We start from the raw sequence: 22,866 nt of genomic DNA on the forward strand, positions 1-22,866 counted from the left end.
TTTTGGTTTTGGAGCAATACTGGGGAGAAAATGGTGTGCAGATAAGTGGCCGGAATCATGGCAGGTGGCGGAATGGACAAAAAACATAACGTTACTAGAGCTCTTCCCGATATGGGTCGCGTTATGCGCATGGGGGAAGGAGCCAGGCAATAAGGAGTTGGCGGTATGGTCGGACAACATGGCGGTAGTGCATGTGTTAAACAAGGGAAGTGCATCATGCAGTGGAGTGTTGGAATTGATGAGGGCAATCACATTGGAAAGCCTGATATTAAATACATGAATAAGGGCGAGGCATATCGCAGGAGAGGAAAATGTGGTGGCTGATGCAATCTCTCGTTTTCAGTGGGAGAGATTCAGAGAGCAGAGACCGGACGCCGACAAGGAAAAGACGCCCACGCCACGAAAGGCATGGGTCCCGTTGAAGGCACTAGAAAGGAAAGCACGGTTGGCCTCAAGGTCGACTCAGAAGTGGTGGAAAAAGAGTGGAAAAAAGAAAGGGTCATCGACAAGCTGACCAGGAATGCCCTGACATACAAGACGGGTAAGCAGTACGCAAAGATGGTAAAAGATGTGTTGTTGGAAACAGGTGTAAAAGTGGTGGATGAAATATCAACGGAAAAAATCTGTGAATTCCTGGAAGGGGCATTTGCCAATGGCAAAAAGAAAAGCTGGGCAGCAGCGCATCTAGCGGCGGTGGCATATACCCCAAAAGTGGCGGGCATACCGGACCCGACTGACAGCGATAAGATAAAATATGCGATGAGGGGATGGGCGAAGCTAGAGGGGAAGAAGCCAGATAGCAGAAGGCCGGTCAATTTTGGGAAGTTGATAATTTTACTGAAAGTGCTACCTAATATATGCAGCAGCACATACGAAACTGCGCTGTTCATGGCAGCATTCGCGCTAGCGTACTACGGGGCTTTCAGAATAGGGGAACTGGTGGCCAGGAATACGATGGCAGGAGACAGCCTGGCAAAGAGAGATATCAGTATGGGCGACAAAGGTACGTCAATAATGCTAAGGAAATCTAAGACAGACCAAACAGGGAGGGGGAGAGCGATGGACCTCAATTGCATCAGAGAGGAGGACCACTATCCCAGATGCATCACCAGGGAATTTTTAGATCTGCGACCAGAAACTGACGGGCAGCTATTGATACTTAGGGACGGCCGCGCGCTCAGCAGGTATCTGTTTCAGGCGGTATTGAAGCAGGCAGTGGCAAAGGCGGGATGGGATCCAGCCGAGTTTGGGACACACTCTTTCCGGATAGGGGCAGCAACCTCTGCGTGGGCGGGGGGCCTGGGGACAAAGGGGGTGAAATGAATTGGGGGATGGAAATCACAATGTTTTAAGAGATACATAAGGGAGGAACTGATATATTTATCTCCCCCGTTTCCACAGAGGTCGGACCCTACAAATCGGCCTGGATAGTGGGGCACTCTTTTGTGACCCGGGCAGGCAGGTGGCTGGAAGAGGTGAATCAAGGATTACATTTCAGGAACACAATCACGTCATGGTGGGGCCTCCCGGGGATGCACTGGGTGGACATCCACGACAGGCTATCGGACTTAATAGGTTTCAGGGAACCCCCCGAGTACCTGGTTATACATTTAGGGGGGAACGATCTGGTGAGCACGAACAGGGGCAAATTGCAAAGAGAGATCTGCGAGTCACTGCATAGCTTGGCTCGCAGCTGGTGGAAGACAGAGATTTTTATGTCAGAGATAATACCTAGAAGGATCTGCCATGGGGCACAAAAGAGAAAGGCGATCGAGACAGCGAGGAAAAAGTTAAATAAATCAGTAGAGAAGTACTGCAAGAGTACAGGTCTACATTTCATAAGACATGGTTTACACCGGAGAAACCCGGACATGTTCCACCAGGATGGAGTGCACCTATCAAAGGTTGGGATGGGGGTTTTTTCCGACAACATTTTTAGGGCACTCCAGGCAAGAGGCTGTAGGTAGGGGGTTTTTGGGGGGGACCTGAGTGGGTGTAAAGGACACCCACTCAGGTGTGGCGGCATGTTCCCAGGAACGAAGGCTCAGGGATAACAAAGACTCAGAAGGAGCCTTCAGCGGCTTCGGATCTGGACACAATGTGCCCAAAAGCATATGTATATGTAATGTTTTGTTATAATGGATTTTCTGTAAGAAAATAAAATGCCTACGGCCTACAAATTTTCCATACACACAAAGTTGTCTGTAACTTATTATTAGGTAGGGATCTGGTAAGAGCAGCAAGGTGAACCCACACTACTCAGCCTATTGTCTCAAGCTTTATCTAGTTACTGGCTGCCAGGCACGTGTGTATTGCTGCATCAGACGCCTCTTAATACAGTCTCTCATGCAGATAGCCTCGGGCTATTCTGCTTTCAGTCCACTCATCCGATATTATGTAGCACTTCCCTTCAGGTAGGGCCATCCACATTCTTTGATCTGACTCATGGTTCTCAGCCGCAAGCCAGTTCATGTGCTACAGTAGCAGCTCGAGGCTTTCAGTGCCTTCGACAGCCGACACTGCCACAATGTTTTCCGAGGCAGCCTGCACTCCTCTGCTGCCTGCACCCGTCCGCCCTGTCTGCTTTATTCATTTGGGGCTGCTAGCCCGCACTCAATCTTTTTGTTTGCGGATCCCTGTCAACGTGTGTGTCCGTCGGGAGCTCACTTTATTTCTGCCCTACGTCCCTCATTCCGGGCGCATTGCTGTGCCGAGCTGGATTCGTTCCGCAATTCCGCTCCATGCACTGCTCACTGCAGGAGCCCCGATCCCCGTGCTGGCGTCCTCTTCCAGCCACCCGCTTCCTCTGGTTCCCAGAGGTCTGCGGCTGCTTCAACTTCCAAATGCCCATCGTGCTATTAGTTCACTGCGGGCTCCTCTTCGCAGTTGCTGGCAGGCTCGCCTCTACACTGAGCCTCGCTTCCCTTTGTCTCCAATTCAGAGTCGGTCTCCATTTTCTTTGGGCGTTCCCGCAGTCTGCCTCTGCTGCTGTTTTGTTCATAGCTGCTGCATCTCAGTCTCGTTTTCCTCTGGGAGACGTTCTGTCAGTGCAGCGTTTCTTCACACAGCATAAAATGCAACTCCAGTGACTCGTGTTTCAATTTTAACATTCATAAGTTGAAGGATCATGTACGGATCAGCGGGAGACGGTCCATGATCCTTCAACTCATGGCTGCCAAGCCACGCCCCCCAAACTTCCCTTCTTTGCTTTAGATGAACACTAGTAGTTAATATGGGTTAAGCACAAGATGAATGCAAGCTTTTCCCAGGAGCAACGTATTTGTTAACAACTTTAAGGGGAAAAGAGGAGGAAGTCTGCTGCTCTTCCCCCGCCCAATAGAACATCTGAGAACATCATTAATACAGGACACAATTGTTGTATATTTCATGACTCTTTATTTCAGCAGAAAAGCCATAAATGTCTTAAAATAAATACAATATAATAAAACCTAGATCATAAATATCATTTTTCATTGGAATTCAATTACTTCACTGAAATATTCAGCAAATATTTACAAACTAGCCATTCCAAAATCAATACACAGGGAATATTTTGGAAGCTGATACAATATGAATTACAATACATTTGAATTTTGCAAAGTCCCTAGTGGAAACAGCCATAAGATGCACTATTTAACATAGACGATCAAGTAGACTATCACTATGATGCTGTGGCCCTGGTATGATGTCACCAGCTGATGGCATGATAATCTTTCATGCTGTGTGAGGTTCAATAAGTTGTCATTATAATTGGTTATTTATAACGCGCTTAATACCAGAGGTTTTTAAGCACGGACACGGGGATCGAACCTGTGTTGCTCCACGTCATCTTGCTTCCACAGTGAGTGTGTTGCCCCTGAGCTATTCTCCCGAGAGAGATTCAATTGTATATTAAATGTTTGAGGTGAAAATATATTCTGGAGTAGTAACAATTTATTTCTGTGATGAAGTCTCCTGTCTAGCCCTAGGCATGGTAGCAGGGAGGTAACGGGCTCAGTGCCACCTCTAGCAGTCAGATGCTACTCCTGGAGGAGGTATACAGCTGACTTCCATGCATGTTCCCAGGTTAACAACAGTGGAGTGTCACATGTGCAATCCCATGGACATAGTATAAATCTGCTCCAAAAATGCTACAGGTCTGTCTGATGGGGTGATTCCTGTATTGAATTCATTGCACACATGAGAGGAATTTGTACACAAGATCGGACACCCCACACAGACGTCCCATCCTCTAAGAAACATGAACATTACCAATTTACTGAAACTGGGTGCTCTGAGCCGTTGTATACTGCTCCCACGCTGCAGGAGAATTCAGTTAAGCATCATGTGTGGAGCTCCACAAGAGTCTCCTTGATCTCAAATTGCCAGAAAACCATTGCAAGATTGCAGCCAATCGTATTTACAAATTGGACTGTGTCGCCACTCAAAAACGGGCATAGCTGCAATGGCAGCCAAGGTCAATAATCCATAATGAGAATTAGCTAAAAGCAATTGAGCTGGAGCGGACCTCACAGGTGGGATGGACCAGCCCTAAATGCCACTTGAACCTGGAGAGGGGTATGGTTGTTGGTAGGTCGTGGCAGATGTATGGAGTTGGTGGTTGGAGACCTGAGGAAGGAAGGCAAAGCTATGGAGGAGGTTGGATGACGGATGAGGAATTGAGGGGATATACAGCAGTTAAGCACGAGGAAAGAGGAAAAAGCAGGAGGACATTGAGGAGTTGAGAGGAAGTGCAGTGGTGAATTAGAAGGTAGGAGCATAAAGGGGTAAAGAGGAGAAACAGGAAGAAGGTGGAACTATCTGGAAAGGATTTGCAAAGGAGTTGAGAAGAGGTCAAAATGAGACATCAGGAGGGGCAGGAAGACTGGTGGGTATACCACCAGGCTGGAAGGGGAAGAAAGGTGACCGACATGTGGTAGGAGCATGGTTGCATGAGGAGGACAGAATAAAACGGTGAGGGCATGCATAGTTTGCCAAATACTTTAGGTACAAGAATGTTGTGGACCATGGACGAGGTAGAGGGAGGGAGTGGGTGGGCTTGATGTTAGTCAGAATCTTCATTTCTGTGCCAATTCCATTTAACCTTGGGGATCCCCCAGCTCTTTTGCTGGACTCAGGACTTTTTAATTTTTACTCCTGAGTGAGTGGGACCTTTTTCTCACTCATTTGTTTTTCTGACTGATTTTCTATGTTCCTTACTGTTTTATGGAGTCTGGTAAACTTGATAGGCATCTGCTTTTGCATTGTGACACACAGCAACTTTTGTGCAGTGCCACTGAGAAATCCCTTGGACTTCTCTTAATGTTTAACTACATTTTCTTGGGTCAACTACTGTTCCCAAGAATAGTAAGATGATCCCCAACTTACTTACTTTTACTTTATGGGTCCAGCACACACCACCCTATGTGGAGTGCTTGGGGGTTACATAGTAATTCATTTGACCCATTCCTCATGTAACATTCCTCATGTAACATTTTGTTAGACTAACTCACTTGAATGGCTGGTGGCAGTGGTTTCTTTTTTACTACCTAGTGACATGTATCTGTAGGCTGATACCTCGGTATCAGTGCTGCACCACAAGGGTGAGCATTGTCTCAAAATGGCCCCTGTCTTCTTTTCTTGTTCGTTTCTTCTAGGATTTTACCCTGTTGTTTGCATTAGGTTTGAGTTCTTTGTGTAGTTTGCCTTTGGTGGGCTTCAGCCCGCCCAGGCTCCAGTGTTCTGGAAAGGCAGGAAGTGAGGGAGGGTTCCGAAACTTCTCTGTCCTTTGTCTCTCGGTGTGCCTGATTGAAACTGGTTCCCGCTGGCTGGCTGACTGTCCTGGGGGACAGCCACCCTGCTGTGTTAAGGACAGCTTAGGGCTGTGAATGAATGGGAACTTGCATAAAAAGCGAGGTTTTTGGGACTAAGAGCAGAGTCGACCACTGGAGAACAACATCCGAAGCAGAAGATGAGAGAAGACGCCAGCAGCGGCCTCCTGGACCGCAAAGTGCCTGGTGAAGCCTTGCAGTTGTGCTGACCCTGTTTTCGAATCGACAGGGAAGACCCGTAAAGGACGACTTCCTCCCTTAGGACTTGTGGGACTAACTTGTGGGACTAACTTGCCTCAAGACAACCCCTATGTTGGCGCAACCCCCGACTAATTGCGACTTTCCAAGGCTGCTGAAACCCAATACCCGGGGTACCTCAACCACTTGTGAGTGCATTGTCTTCTGAAGTCCCAATCTGGCCAGATCTTCGTGGGCATCCAGAGGACCCTACAGAAGCAAGAAACCCACATCCAGAGTCCCCTCACCCGAGTTGAGGAATAAGGGATCAAGGTATTCCTAATCGCAGGTTTTCGTTCTTCTTTGGCGCTGAGAAAAATGCACCAAAACCACAAAGAGCCACTGAATCAACAAAAATCCATTGCTGCCGAGTCCCTCTCTCTCTCTCTATCTCTCTCTCTCTCGGGCTGCTGCAGGACTCTGCTAGATGTCCTCCCTTTCCTCACCACGACCAAGGACCAGGAACAAGGGTCTACAGCATTGCATCGTCAAAGCAACCAGCTGGAACACTTTCTTCATTTTCAAGGTACTGTGGGGCTTGGGATATTTTATCCTTTTGCCATTCGGGGTGCTTCCTATATTTGGGAGTGCGGTTTAACCCTACATTAAGTTGACTAAAACTTATCTGCTTGTGCTTTCTAAAGGTGACTTCTCTTGAGTAGCTGTGATTTCTCTTTTGAACACCCTCTATTTAAGAAGATTCTTCTAAGAAGAGCATCTGAACTTTGACTTTGTCATTGACTTTGGCTGTTCTGCCTCCCTAAAGGCCGCCTTCTGAACTTATTGGCTTTGGCAATGCGTGTTCCCTTACAGGTTTTAAGCGTTGATTAATGTAATGCTGGGATAATAGACTGTCTGCATCCCTCTGGGAGAATCTAACTGTTTGTATCACGTATCACTCTGTTCTGGTCTAACCCTACCCTAACCTTTCCTTCCTTGAAAAACTCAATATTACAAAGGTGATACTGTATAAATGCTATACTGACCTCAAATGACCTCTCCTGCGGGTGCTGCAACATATGAATCAATTACTCATCTGCTTTATTATTCACTTTTTTAATGGAATCCTGAGAATTAATGTTACACTAATTAATGCTTTTTAAAGAATGCTTTAAATGTATTTGTGTAGAAATAAATATGTATTATATAACTTTAAGTGTGTAAGTGTTTAATTGGATACTTGTATTTACTGGTTTCATTGCACAGCTCTACAACTCGCATTACCCCTCTTAAGATAGGCCTGGCTGCTCAGTACCATTATCGAATTGTGTAGTACAGGTCTATATTAAAAGGTGGGCTACCTAATACCAGGAGATGAGTCTTGTGTAGTCCCACACCAGTTGGACTGCACTCATCCTTACCGAACACTTGAGAACAAGGCCGGGGCATTGAATCATTGGGCTTGATGCAGGAGCACGTTTGGGCATGGCCATGTTCTTACCGTAGTATGGACCCAATGCTCTGTGGAGTTCAGAAACTGCAATCATTCTGCCAGTCAAGAATGCAAGAAAAGAATCCCAGGGACACTCAACCGTGAGTTGCTTGTTGAACTACTGCATGGAAGTTAGGGATGGACTTTGAGCTCCATAGAGAAGCTCATAGTGGAGAAGCTATTCTGCAGTTGACTGTGTTGCATTTTGTAAGTTTACCATTCCAACACCATTTGGAAATACACAAAATAACGCACAGTGTGTCACATCATTCTTGTGTGTCTGCTTGATGCATTCGGCTTTAGGATAGTTTTGTCTTATTCCTAACTATCGGTATGTTTTTCGTTATGCTATATATATATATATATATGTATATATATATATATATATACTGTTTTTCCTTCCACTCACCAATGCCTGCAATGTGAATGTCTTATAGGCCAGAGAACTGCAAGCCAGAGTACTCAAGCGGGCTCAGATGGAGCAACCTGATGCAATCCCTGCACAGAAACAACTGGCTGCTGAAATTTGTGCAGAAATAGCAAAACATTCCACATCCCAACGCGACTATGAGAAGGCAATCAAGTTTTACAAAGAAGCACTTGTATATTGTGAAACGGACAATAAGGTTGGTGCTTTATATTACTGATACACTAAGGCCAATATCACTGTTATTATCAAATGTGTTCCTCCATTTCAGTTAAGGGTTACAGTTGTAATTGAATGAGATGGTGTATATATATATATATATATATATGAGTTTTAAACTCTGCTCAAGAATCCAGTTGTAGTAATACTACAAGTTATAAACTAAAGACAACACATGTCTGTAACACTGCCCTGGTGTTTTTTCAATGGGAAACATCCAAAGCAAGTTGTGATGTTTTAAAAGCACTGTGATGGCTGTAAGCAATAAACTAAAAGACAAAGCATACCAAATATTAAAGGAAGCATTACAAAATATAGTTTGTGCTGGGTTGCAGTGTGAACGACAGCTTCAAATCTCAAGTCACCCGAAGCAATAGTTAACATCAAGAAAAGACTGGGATTTAGCCTCAGACATCATTGTAGACATAGGAAATTGAGGGAACAGGTCTGCTTGTAAGTCGTAGGTATAGTAAATACACAATCTCTAAAAGTTGTTTGTAATGTTTGTGCTTGTAAATAATGTCCATGAGGAAAAGGACAATTTGTTTTTAAACAGGCCTTGCTCATTGTTGTCCAGAATATGATAAAATGTTCTAACATGACGTTACTCGTCATTATTGTTAGTCAAGTGTATTTTGGCGGCATCACAAGTCACGTAAGAAACCCAGTTATAAAAGGTCAGGTGTACATGTTAGTACAGAAGTGAGATCTGTGAGCCATTATATCTGTGGTATTATTAGGTGTTGGGTTCAATGTTCAAGTGCAAGTATTATGGAAGCACACTTAATCTTGGTGCCTACATAATGTTCTGCCATTGGATAGCATGAGTCAGTGTTGTGAATCAACCTCAAATGATCTGCAATGCGATCTCGGAGTTGTCTGAGAGTGCTGCCTATATGCATTGAATTATATATGCCTCTTAGTATGGACACATGTTGTACAACCCTTAATGAATGCCTTGATTCTGTAGGGCTTAGGTGCTGTGAACTGAATTACCAATGTTTCATTCAGTGATTAGTGACACATAGTGCAATACCATGTTTGGAGGTAGCTATTTACCATGTAAGATTTTAAATGTGTTTCTCTAACAATGAGTATGTCTGACTTTCTTTCATATTGTATTGTGTAATGAGGCCAGCTTGGTCATTAGCCTTATTTTTAAATTGCTTCTCTGGAATAAGTACATATTTTGGTTAAGTGTTTTATCGACATTCTCATCTGTCTAACCTTCCTTTAAGTCTGAAAAGCATCTTAGTGGCTTGGTGTTCAAAAGTGTCATTGTGCTGTATTTGTGCTACAGTTTCTTTTGTACCTAATAAGCCATCATTATACATGTTTTTAATGGTTTTTTATCAGTGATTTATGACTGGATTGTATTAATGAATGGTTTTGCTAGCATTGATTTTCAATGTATTTTGCATTCTAACTTACTGTTGTAAACATAAGGCTTTAACTCATGGAAAACTATACGAGTAGAGCTAAGGGACAACTTAAATTGAATTTTGGGTACTACTGGATAATGTTGGTGATGATGTTCTTATATACTGGCACGCATAAGTGTGTACTTGTCCATAAATAGATTAGCAACGTCAGGCTCATATGTAACAACCATGGCTGTGCCCATGGTTTCTTTTTTTTTTCTCGATCAAATGGAAAAATCTTAATAGTGGGAGCAGATTATTTTTAAATTGTCCACAGTAGAAAGCCAAATTCTTTTTTATAAAATAAACTACCTGCAACTGTTTATATAGTGTGTTGTTTCTGTTAGAATATCATCTTATTTGTTCATTTGTGCATTGTATCTCATAAGTAGGTTTTTATTTCAGTTACAAGCCAAACATAAATAAATGGAATCTTAGAAAGGCTCTGTGAGAGACGATGCCACTCATTATTTAATGACAGGGTGAAAGGTTTTGATTGTGTATGTGAGCAAGAAATAGGTCACCACTGTTTTGGGTTATTTGACATAACATTTGTATTTCTCTTCTATTGAGAGTAGTCTGTTAATTGTAAAACCAGCTAGCATCTATCTATTCTGATTTTTATATAGTGCCCTATCGCCCATACGCCTCAGAGCACTCACAACAAAAACAGAAACAACATGGAACACAAGACTGCAAAAAGAACTAAGTTGAGATTCTATTAGACTTCTCCTTCGTCAAACAAGTGCCTCTCAAGCAGTTTCTTAAAGATGGTTAGAGACATGCTGTTTTTTTATGGGCGATGGCATAGCATTCCAAATCATAGGAGCCCAGTGAGTACAGTTTGTACCACCAACTCTTTCCAAAGTTACTAGTTCTTCTTATACCATGCTTCGTCCTCAAGTAATCATCATCTGCCCTGCCTGGAAGCGCAAGCGGGGAGTATAGCTGAGGAAGTGGACAGTGAACGTAGAATGAGCCTGCCTGATTTGGAGGCAAGTAGTTCCTTTGCAACAATGTTCATATTTTGGAAGCCCTTTTGATAGATTTGACACAGAAATACGAGATGACATCTACAAAATTGGACACTGTATGTGATAGAGTTGACAAATTAGCTCATCCGCCCAATAGGTTAGTTGAAGCATCCTCTCCAATAAAAAGAGGGGTAGCCATGCTAGGTCTAGAAGTTAAAGAGCATCCTCGCCCTTCTTCAAAAGGACTTGGAGACAGTGATTGCTGCTCCCAGTGAGATGAACTCTGCTGCTTGGTATGCTTGACCGAGGAAAAGGGGCGGCAAACAACCAGTGAGACAGGCCATAATGTATGAGCAACTATCGGATACAAAAAGATGTCATCCAAAGGAGGGGGTCCTGTGCCCATTGTGCATAAAGCACGGGCCGGGTAAGACAAGATGGCTGTATAACCTGCTCTGATTTGGTCACAACCGGGCTAAAAGAGGCAGGGGCCCACCGATGTATCAAGGCACAGCAGCAGCTCATGAGAGGTGTCGCACAAATTGATGCAATGGGGAATCCAGCCCTAACCACAAGTGCCCCAGCCGTGAGTGACTTTAAAGACAACTCCATATGTGACCTTGAAGGTCTGTTTGAACCAACTATGGATATGGAGGAGGGAGGGGAATACGGTAATGTATCCAATATAGCTACAGCAATATGCGTGCCGAGAAAGCTGATTGCAACTAAACTTCCTCCAATAATCGGGACGAAAGCCCTGCAGCTGCTGAGCTTATTTTGTGGTGGTAAAAGCCTATTCTTGAATCGCACAAGAGTTCTGGACTTACTACATGCAATATTACCCCTCTGCACCATATAATGGAGGCATTCGGATTGTGGACATGTGTGAGGACTCAGCCTATGCAACATCTATGGTTCACTTCATTGATGAGAACATGATATCATACATAATGGGATTACAGCAGGAATACATACATTGGGATATGATTGTTCCATAGTTGATACTGCTGGTCTAGGGGGGGCCATCATTTTCCAAGGATCATGTAGGGGACGGGTTCCCAATGAGTAAATATGCTCATTGAGCAAGTGTCATTGACTAAGCGTTCTGTCTGCTTGCTGACTTGACTGCTTCGCGCTCCATCCAATGACAAATGCTGTTTGAATCTGGTCTTCCTCATTCCATTGATATGGACTTTATCATCGTTGGTGCAAAGGACATACTCATTGCAATGGACTAAATGCATGTTCTCTGTCTTTGCATTTATATAGCTACTGTCTGGCCCTGCCTCCCTTACCAGCAAGCTTTATCACCAGAGAACCCACGCATTGCGCACACGCTTTAAGCAAGTGTCATTGACTAAGTGTTCTGTGTGCTGGTCTGTGGGGAGATGGGATTTCCAGTTGCTTTCACAATTTGTAAGTCGTTTGATTTACTTAAATCAATGCTCTAAAGCTAAACAACTTGTTTGTCATCTGCTGCATGGAATAGTTCAAACAGTTCCGAAACTTGCACTTTTCTATGCACAGGGCGTATTCCCTAACATCTAATATGCTTTTAGCAAGTGAAGTATGTACTCGAATTACGCCCGATCTAAAAACATCTGTTACTCCGACACAAACTCCTATACCAACGTGTGCAAGTAATGGCTGTAACTTCAGATATTCGTACATTTTGTGCACTTGAAAACAAATTTGATACTGGTGATTCACATTTGACTCGCATGCCGTTATTAGTGGACGCTCATGCAGTTCAGTCCGAAACGTGTGTAAACTTATGCACACCTCCCGACTCGCTAATTAATGCTGGTTTTGCTCTTATGGCGGTTGCAAATGTTCATCCCCGCCGCTTGAGGAACAAAACACTGACCCACCCAGGGAGGGTTTGGCGCTACAATCCTCAGCGGTTTCTAAGTGTTGATGCAGATATTGTTTTTGGTGAAGAAAGAACTAATTTAGACGACAGTTTGATACAACGTTGCCTAGCTGATATTGGCAACAATAAGCCGCTTAATGAACAACAAAGCAACACAATCAACGAGGGGGGCTACGTCGAACGAACACTGAGAACACAGAGCCATAGAGAACTATCATAGTCTCCAGTAATGTGCTACTGAGCACATGAACGGTCAGCTTTATCAATTTCATTCTCAAATCCTACTCCCAGGCGCAGGGGCTTAACCCCATTGGTATTAAATGAAGACATAGGGACAGCCCCATCATTTGGTATAGAGGCAGCTCTACAAAGTATGAACATAGCGCTCTTTTCCCTCACCAAATTATGAGGCGCTGGATCGAAAACTACATACCCAAACCGATATATTAGTATTTGTAAAAAAAATATTCTAATAAAACTTCCCGCCATGTGTGTAAAGATCAAAGCACACTTACAGAAGTTGTTCAAGGATCAAACCCTATTATGATCATGCACACGTCAGTAGCACAGAGTGATCAACTCGCCAGCCAAAAAGATAGCACTACTAATCACTGTGATTATTGAGAAAGATGATACTCAATGTCAGCTGAATAAACCATGCTCTAAATAAAAGGAAAGCAAAGCAGAAGAATTTGATCCAACCACCTATATGTTCCAAAAAACTAGCAAAGCAACTCAATTTCAAATTAAAATTCCAACTAAAAAATCAAAAAATATAAAATCTGCACAAACACCAGGGCCGAACAGTGCTCGATCTTTTATTCAAAGGATACACTTGCCAAAAACCAGACTTTCATTGGCAAGTGCGGCTTTTATGGGAAAAATATGCAAAGCTGCCTTTACCACATGTTTTAAAGTCTGGTAATCGACTACAAGAGGAAATCAATCTTGATTATGAACCTCTAAATGCTCTGATAGAGCTGAGTGCTCAGCAACAAATTAGCGATCGGACTAATATTCCGCGTAATACACCCCGACTTGAGAGTCAAAAATCTGTTACACTTGATGCTCAAGTCTCATACCAATACAATGCAAGGTTTTGGTTCTGTTTCTGATTCAGCCAATAAAACCTTTATGACTTTAAAACAGAGGCGCGCGCAGATTGAACAATCCATACAACATTATTTTGCACACTCTGAAATTACTGGTTAATGACAATTTGTCACAGGTAACAACGTCGATCAGCGAGCAGAGTCTAGGAATTCAGTTAGTAACCAAATCTCTAGCACCTATTAGTGATAAATGTACACAACAGTCCAGCTCTGCTTCCAATACCAATTTACATTACTTGATGCTTCAGTGTAGAAATCATTCGTATCCAGCATATGATCTAAATCGTACAAGCATTTTAAACATCTTTGCAGAAATTCCCTTATTGGAGGATTTATGTTATAATGACATCGAACAGGTTGAATTTGTTAATGATCAAGATCTTTCAGTAGCAAAGATATGGATGACTTCAGGTGTAGTAATGAACATCTTATGGCAAGCACGATCCAAATTATTTGAAATGGGTTTCCTATTGACCAAACAGGAGCCTGTGCAATATCCAGTACAGGCACTATATTCTACGATATTGAAAGCATCTCCTTACAAATTGGACAGAACATCGCTTGCCATAACATGTAACCGCAAAACACTTGACACTACTCGATGTATTCCAGACAAGACTGAAAGGTCCTATGTGGGCAAACATTAGCTAACTGAAAAGTGTAACATCGCTCACTTAAAATTAGCTTCTTGGAACATGAGAGGTTTCAGACATCTCATTCAGACATAGAACAATGCCATCTAAGACTTTGATATTGTAGCCCTGCAAGACGTTTGGCTATCCATCCCACCCATCTGGGATCATCAACAAATTGCTTTAATTCCTGCCAAACGTTTAGCCAAAGGACCCCCAATGCCAGGCCTTATGGTGGCAGTAAAAACCATGAATTATTTAATAATTTCTCCCTTGGCTTCTCCAAATATATACACCGAGCTAGTAGAAATTACATCTCCGACTCATACAATCGCATTATTCAATCTTTACTGGAATCATCTTGGCATTCAAGATGATACTTTTTTCATGATTTGGAAAGTCTCCTTGATCAAATTTCTTTATATACATCCATCAGTCATGTGATTATGCTAGGAGACCTAATATCAAATGCATCCCCATCAATACCTGTCATGGCCACTAACCATGGGCCATTACTTTTATCCTCCAAAGGGCCAAATGGACCCAGTCCTGGCGCCTGTGGTGCCTGGCTCATAAGAAAGTGTGCTCTGCACACATTGTGTCCAAAGCACGTGCCTCCAGGCCGGGCGTGGCCATTGGAAAGCATTGGAAGGCACATGCAGAAGTCTATGGTAGTGGTGAGGTGGGGCCAAAAGGCGGAGCTAAAGGGGAGTGGCTGGCGCCAGACTATTTAAGCCAGCCCCACCTGCATGTAGAGGCCTTGTGTTAGTCTGCTGTGCAGCGTAACGCTTACCGCCGTCTGAAGCTCTTACCTGTATCCAGCTCAGCACGCATCTCATCAGGTCCTGGACATCATCTTCAGCGCCCACCTACCTGATTCCAGCACTGCATCTTCAGTGCGCATCTTTTTTTTTTTCTTTTTATTTGTTTATTTTAAATCAAGGCAGGTTGATATTTACAAAACATTGTAAGCAACAATTATTTAGGCATGTTGATCCCCAATCCTTTTTCCCCTCCCTGGTAGATCTCCCCCCCCCCCTCCTGTCCTCCCTTCCTCTTGGTCCTCAGAGGCAGAATCTTTCCTCCTAGATTGCCCATTTTGTGCCTCAGCGTCTGTGTCTCCCTCAGGGAACTCTTGGTCCTTCAGGATCCATCGAACCCTGGTGGGTTTGTAGGTCAGGGTGGGGAAGCGCTGGTCATATTCAAGCACTGGGGTCCAAATATTCTGGAATCGGTGGAGAGTTCCCGCCTGCGCTGCCGTCACCTTCTCCGCAAGCAAAATATCCCAAAGTTTAGTCCACCATTGGGCCATGTGAGGGCCTTCCAGGGATTTCCAAGAGCGGGCCAACACCGTTTTCCCCGCTAGCAAACAGTGCGTCAGTAGTTTCGATCTGGTCCTGGAGCGCGGGTAGATCGCAGGGATCGGAGCTCCCAGCAAGACTGGCTCTGGTTCCAGCGGGATCGCAGTTCCGGTAATTTGTGTGATGGTCCCCAAGCATGTCTTCCAAAATTGCTGGACCTTTGGGCAGGCCCACCACATATGGAAGAAGGAGCCTGGATGGCCACATCCTCTCCAATAGGAATGGTCCAGTTGCAGATTTATATGGTGGAGTCTAAGGGGTGGGTAATACCAGCGTAGCATGATCTTGTATGCACATTCCCTGTTGGTAATGCAGGTGGATGAGGCATGTGTTCTGGTCCATATGTCTACCCAGGTTTGATCCTCTATTGGGTGACCTAGATCCGCTTCCCACTGGGCCATGCAGCGGGTTCTTGTGACCAGGAAGTCGCTTAAGAAGCGCCTATATAGGGTGGATACTCTGCCACGAGCTGGGAGATCTCCAAGTGTGAGTTCCAGGGCGGTGGGAGGGCGTGTCGCTGCTTGCAAAGTTTGGGGGTGCGAGCACCAGTGACGTAGTTGGATATAGGTGAATCTGTCCCTCTCCTGGAATTGGAACTTTTCCTTACATTGCTCAAATGTGAGGGGGATCTCTCCCAAATATAGCTGGTCTATAGTCTCCAGCCCGCCCTTTATCCAGTTCTGAAAGTTGCGAGGGTGCGCTCCAGGTGAGAATGCCGGATTATGGAAGACCGGGGATCGTGGGCTCAGGCCTCTTGGGACTCCCTTTCGCTTCAGCGCCCAGTCCCAGGTTCAGTGCGCATCTTACCTGAATCTAGCCATACCATCGCTCACAGCGCAGCTACCTTCCACTCAGCATCTACAGCGCACATCTTACCTGTCTCTGCAAATCCATCGCCTGCAGCGCGTCTCATCCTCACCTGTCCGAGCGTCCACCTACGCGGGAGTCTTCTTCACGTCCAGCATCCTCACGGATCTTCCATCTATCAGCGGCTGATAGGTTCTTGGATCGCCGCTATGCATCATCCGTTGCCAGGCCTTCTCCTGCAAGAGAAAAGGAACGCACAAGGTTAGAAACTGCATAAACATATAACGCTTAGCCAAGCAACACCTAAGCCTTGCATACCATCATGAAACCCTACTTACCTTTTAGGGGGGCCGCTCCATTCCCTTCTGGCACTGCATGGACTTGCTTCCAGCACCGCGACGCAGCGTGGCCAGCTTTACACCAATTGGGAAAAGGAAAGACATTATAAGAATTACGGACAAAAATCATTGGGAAAGACAAACGCATACGAACAATAATCATTGTTACGAACACTTAACCTCAAAGTGGATTGGTCGCAGCCGGTCTGGGCCATCACGCTTACGGGCCAGTGAAGCAACTAGGTCTATCTACAGCGCCTCTGCTGAAGAGAAGCAGGACAGAGAGCCCAGCTTTACAAACAACAGGTGAGATTTTATGAGAAAACGCTTGCTCATCTCATTCTGGCAAGAAGGGTTTGAGGGGGATCGCAATTCAACCGCAGCATTTTCACTGCCTCTTACCTTCTCCCACAGGCATTGCCAGCGACCAGAGCATTCGACACTACTACGGCTGGGGGTAAACCCGGATCCAGGGGAGCCAAGTCCCTGCAGAGATCAGGTGAGCATAACCATACCTTGCCATTGAATCCTGCTGCCATTCGATGGAATAATCTCATGACAGAACGACAATTGTACATACTCACTCAATGGAGCTATACTAGGAGACTGCCCACCTGCACACACTTCGCACCGCGCTGAACAAACTGCCTTAATTGATTACGTATATGTTGATAAAATAATGTTTTCACTGATCAACACATTCACAGTCGTACCACAGACAACTAGCTCGTGATATATTGACTATGACGTGGGTATGGCCTGATACAGAAAATCTTGCCAGAAATTCTTTCATATGTGATTTATCTATTTCCCAGAGGAAAAATAGATTTACTTGGTCGTCTCACACAATGCTATCTCTTTCTAGCCAATACGTATATCCAGCCCTAAATATAGTTGATGGTTCGTATGTAGCAGTATTGTAAATATTTAAAATGAAACCCAATACAAGCAATAAAGATATTATGACACATTTTCATTCTTATAACCCAGACCTTGTTAAAAAAAAAAAAGGCCAAGTACAGAGCCGATTGTCGAGCAGAAAGGTTTCTTCACGGTGTGTCTAAAGCTGACCAGATAAGATCTCTAAAATGTCACTATAATAATTGGGTAAAAGAAAGAAAGCATCTCATTTATCAGAAAGATGCAGAATCCATGCTTTACCCCCAAGCATCCAAAAAGTCTGCACTAATTTGGGGCCTGCTGAACAACCCTTTTTGCTCCTTCCAAACAGTTACTCAAATCAATGCTGTACCAGGAGAAACATGGAATGATTGCTATAAAATCTTATATGCCTCACCCTTTTTTGTCCACTCTAGCAGCACGGCTCAGTTAATATCGATTTTGATATTGATGACATGATTGTTTATGAAAAAATTGAGCTCGTCTCGAGCCCCTGGCCCGGACGGACTTTTTAACTTTATGATCAAAAACATCCTGATGCATGGGCCGAAATTTTGATAAAAATATTTACTCAGTTTATTAATTCCAGACATATTCCGCAAGCATGGACACAGTCCATCATCCTGATTTACAAAAACGGTGATTGCAGTGTGCCCCAAAATTACAGACCAATTGCATTACTGGAGGCTCTGGGCAAGTTATTTGCCAAACATCTTCTGAGAGAACTCTCCAAATGGCTATCGACAACGAACCATTTTGATCCAAATCAAACTGGTTTCACTACAGGTGTTGGGACTGCAGTTAATCTACATACACTTCATGCCATAAAATTACAGGAACGTCCGAGAAGGCAGCATTTTACATGGCATTTATTGACTTTCAAGTAGCCTTCGATTCAGTTTCGAGGGAACTTCTGCTTGAGAAACTTTGTCTAGCATCTTGCCCTCCGTATTTAATCTGTTGGATTATGTAACGCTCACCTGACTTCCACGGAGGCGCCGGCCTGGTTTGAGCTGCTGTGACCTCTTCTAAAGTGATGCGCAGGACTCGGAAGACAGACTGGAACGGACCCCCAAATCTTGCTTGTCTGGCTCGCAGCAGTATCCTTCTGTAGGTGGAAATAGGGGATTAGCTGTCTGCGGGGTAATGCGTCGGCCTCCCACTTACCCCTCTCACCCTTCTCAAAACCCTTCTGTGCTTCCCCGTGGCGTCTCACCTTAGGGTCTGGAAGGACGAGCTCTCCATCCTGCTTCTGATGCAGGGGCGCTTTGGTATCCAGTTACTTCACTGGATTTTCAGATTGGTGGTTTCTGATGCGGGGGCGCGTTGGTATCCAGTTACTTCACTGGATTTTCAGATTGGTGAGAACCAAACTCTCTTGGCTTCCAGGTAAGTTTTTGATAAGTGGTTCCCCTTGTGTCCATGCATTAATGTTCTAATGCTAGTGTCTTTTTCCCCATAGGGGCCGGGGTACGGAATGCCGGGGACAGGCACCGACCCGAGATGAGAGGTGAAATCCTTGTGGAAATCAGGTAAGTCTTTAATGAGCGTCTTGGTAATGTCTTTTCATTCGCTCATTAACGCTGATGTCTTTTTCCCCTTAGGGGCCGGGGTCCGAAAATGTCTGGATGCGGCGCGGTCCCGAAATTAAAAGGGAATGACCCAGCAGGTAAGTCTTAACATGGAGATTTAGCTTCCCTTTTCCCTTCTTTCTCTCACCTTAGTTATTGTCTTTTTCTCCTAGGCGCTGGGGCGCGACTGCGGATCCGGATGGTCGCTGCAGAACATGGAAGCGCCCTGTAAGGTGAGTAGAATGAGGCGCTGCAGCGATCGATGCGATGTGCTTTTAAAAATAAACGTCTTCCTTTTCAGGATCGGCGGAAAAATGTCTCTGGGATGCAGATTTAGCAGGTAAGGCCTTTTCCTTCTTCTGTTCTCTTGTTCCCTTCCTTTGCAGGTGATTCAGGATGCTGGCAGACGTGGCAGAAGTCAGGATGCAGGAGCAGACACGGTGAGCGTCCAGCTGCTAGATGCAGAACAACGCGAAGCACGTGTGGCAGTCCGGGCGTGGTTTAAATAGCCTTGGAAGAAGTCCCAGGTAAGTATTCTTCCATGGTCCCCACTCAAGTAAAATAGTTCCTTTAATAAAGTAGTCCCTCCTAAGCCTTATTTGGCTTGAGGCTTTATGCAGCATGGTCTGCGTCAGGTAAGTGCACCAAACACCTTCTTTTATGAGCCTGGCGCCTTTGGCGCCAGGACTGATGTCCAGTATGAGCCTGGCGCCAGGACAAACTCCAAAGAGCCCCTATTAGGGGCCGCTGGGTTTTTTCCCGAGGGCATGATGCCTGCTTCCAGGGGTGCTGGGCCTGTCCCGGTGCTCTGGGGGCAGGCATCATGACAGCACACCCCCCCCCCCCAGACCCCTCCCAAGGTCGTACCTTCTGGAGGTTTCGGTTTGTTTGGGAAATTCCGATGGAACCTTTTTACCAGCCGAGATGCATGTACGTGGTTGCTGGGTTGCCAAGACCTTTCCTGAGGCCCCATACCCTTTCCAATCAATTAGATAGAAAAGTTTTGATTTTGAGATTTTAGAATCCAAAATGTCTTTTACCTCGAATTCAGGTTCCCCATCTATCTGAATTGGTTCTGGAGGCTTTATTAATCTGGTTCCTGGTTGCACTGGTTTCAAAAGTGACACATGAAAAACGGGATGAATCCGCATGTTGGTTGGCAGCTCGACTGCCATTGGATTAATGATAGCTTTGATCGAATAAGGGCCTAAATACCTTGGATTAAAAGTTCGAGGTCCCTTGAGCGATAAATGTTTTGTAGCCAACCATACTTGATCTCTTATTTGGTATGAAGGCGCCTCTCTCCGATGCTGATCTGCATTTTTCTTGTATTTCTCTTTCGCTTGTTGCAAATGGGCAGTTGCATTCTTGAAGGCTTGAGTTATAGTGGAATGCAAATGGTCCACTGCGGGCATTTCGAGGCTCAGAGGAGAGTCCAGGTCTGAAGTACGAAGGTGATGTCCATATGTCCATATAGGGTGTAAAAGGGGCTTTGTCCAGTTCCAGAGTGCACTGAGTTATTGTATGCATATTCGGCCACCCATAACAAATCCTTCCAATTGCCCTCCGATTGGTGCAACATACACCGTAGGTATTGTTCAAGGGTCTGGTTCCTTCTCTCCGTCTGACCATCGGTCTGTGGGTGGTGGCTGGTTGAGAGTCTTACGTCGATTTGTGCCAGTTGACAACACTTTTTCCAAAAGTGTGAAATAAACTGGCTTCCCCGGTCGGAGACTAATATGGACGGGAATCCATGCAAACTGATAATATTTTCGAGGAATTCCTTGGCAAGGACAGAAGCTGAAGGTAATCCTCTCAACGGAATAAAATGAGCCATTTTTGAAAATAAATCCACCACAACCAGAATGGTATTGTACCCATTACAAGGGGGCAGGTCCGTGATAAAATCTAGTGATAAGGTGTGCCAAGGCGCTGGTGGAATGTCTAAAGGCTGAAGAAGACCGGCGGGTCTTGTCTTTTGGCCTTTGTTTTGGGCGCAGACTCCACAGGACATCACAAAAGATTTAATATCCTTTCGCCAGGAAGGCCACCAGAATTGTCGTTTAATTTTTTCCTCAGTTTTGGCAATGCCAGGATGTCCTTCCATCAGGGCATCATAATGACGGGAAATAACCAGTTCTTGTAATTCCTTTTCTGGCAAAAATAAGCGTCCTTGGAAGTAAGGTATGCCATTGTTGAGCGAAAAGTAAGATCCTCTTTGGATCCAATCCTGCAAGGCGGTAGAGTCCAGGAGTTGTTTTACTCGTGCTTGAATGTCTTCGAAGGTTTGTAAGGAGGTTAATCCCAAAATTCTTTGTTCGGGAATGATCGGCACAGGTTCTGAATTAGTGTCTATTTCTCCCATTCCTATTCGAGATAGTGCATCTGCTTTGCCATTCTTACAGCCGGGACGGTAAGTGATTACAAAATCAAACTCAGCAAAGAACAAAGCCCATCGGAGCTGACGTGACGATTGAGCCTTGGCAGTCTTTAAGTATTGCAAGTTTCGGTGATCAGTGATCACGGTAATGGTGTGCCTGGCGGCAAGAAGATAAAGCCGCCAAGCCTTAAAGGCGGACTTAATGGTAATAATTCCTTATCGGTTATTGCATAATTTACCTCAGGCGGTGAGAATTTTCTGGACCAGAATGCTACAGGATGCAGTTGGTTGGTTTCAGGGTCTCTCTGAGACAGGACGGCTCCCATGGCTAAACTGGATGCATCAGTTTCGACTATGTATGGGAGAACGGGACGCGGGTGCTTCAAAATAGGTGCAGACGTGAATTTAGCTTTCAATTCCTGAAAGGCCTGTTCAGCTTCCTTGGTCCATTCGAAACGTTTATTTTTCCGCAAGAGTGCAGTGATGGGTTGTACTACACGTGAAAATTCCGGAATAAATCTGCGATAAAAATTGGCAAAACCAAGCATGCTTTGGACCCCTTTCACCGAACTAGGAGATGGCCATTTGAGGATGGCCTCCACTTTCCGTGAGTCCATTCGGACCCCATTAGGTGTCAGGATGAATCCGAGAAACTCTACCTCGGTGGTATGGAAAACACACTTTTCCAGTTTAGCAAACAGTTTGTGCTGACGCAATTTCTCAAGGACGGCCCGGACATGCTTTCTGTGATCAGATTCCGAAGAGGAGTAGACAAGAATATCATCGATATATACGACAACACAAACATCGATGAGCTCCCGAAGGACATCGTTCATGAAGAATTGGAAGACAGCAGGCGCGTTGCACTACCCGAAAGGCATCACTTGGTATTCGAATAATCCGTATTTTGTACGGAAGGCGGTTTTCCATTCGTCGCCTTCCTTTACTCGCACCAGATAAGCCCCCCGGAGATCTAACTTGGTGTATACGCAAGCGTCCTTCACCTGGTCAAGGAGTTCAGGGATCAGAGGCAGAGGGTAACGGTTTTTAACCGTTATCTGGTTCAATGCGCGGTAGTCGATACAAGTTCTAAGGTCGCCTTCTTTTTTGGGCACGAAGAACAAAGCCGAGGATGCCGGGGACTTTGAAGGGCGAATAAAACCATTGGCTAGGTATTGATCCAAATATTGTCTCAAATGCAGGTTCTCAGGTTCGGTAAGGGCATAAATCCTGCTACAAGGGGGTTGTGCACCGGGCACCAGATCGATTTGGCAATCGTACGATCTGTGGGGCGGTAACGTGTTGGCCTGTTCCTTTTGGAAGACGTCCTGAAAGTCTTGGTATTCCGGAGGTAGTTGCATGGAGGCAGAGG

General features: G+C 44.9%; 1 protein-coding gene across 1 annotated transcript in view; it reads left to right on the forward strand.

Annotated features, from left to right (window-relative positions):
* Nucleotides 1-22,866, forward strand: part of TTC21B (tetratricopeptide repeat domain 21B) — a 1,345,192-nt gene that overhangs the window by 729,084 nt on the left and 593,242 nt on the right. Inside the window, exon 20 of the mRNA XM_069616283.1 lies at nucleotides 7,917-8,105. Within this exon, the coding sequence (XP_069472384.1) occupies nucleotides 7,917-8,105 (189 nt within the window). The remainder of the gene's footprint in view (nucleotides 1-7,916; nucleotides 8,106-22,866) is intronic.

Source organism: Ambystoma mexicanum, chromosome 9, assembly GCF_040938575.1.
Source record: "Ambystoma mexicanum isolate Mex_15411 chromosome 9, UKY_AmexF1_1, whole genome shotgun sequence".
In the NCBI taxonomy this organism is placed as follows: domain Eukaryota; kingdom Metazoa; phylum Chordata; class Amphibia; order Caudata; family Ambystomatidae; genus Ambystoma; species Ambystoma mexicanum.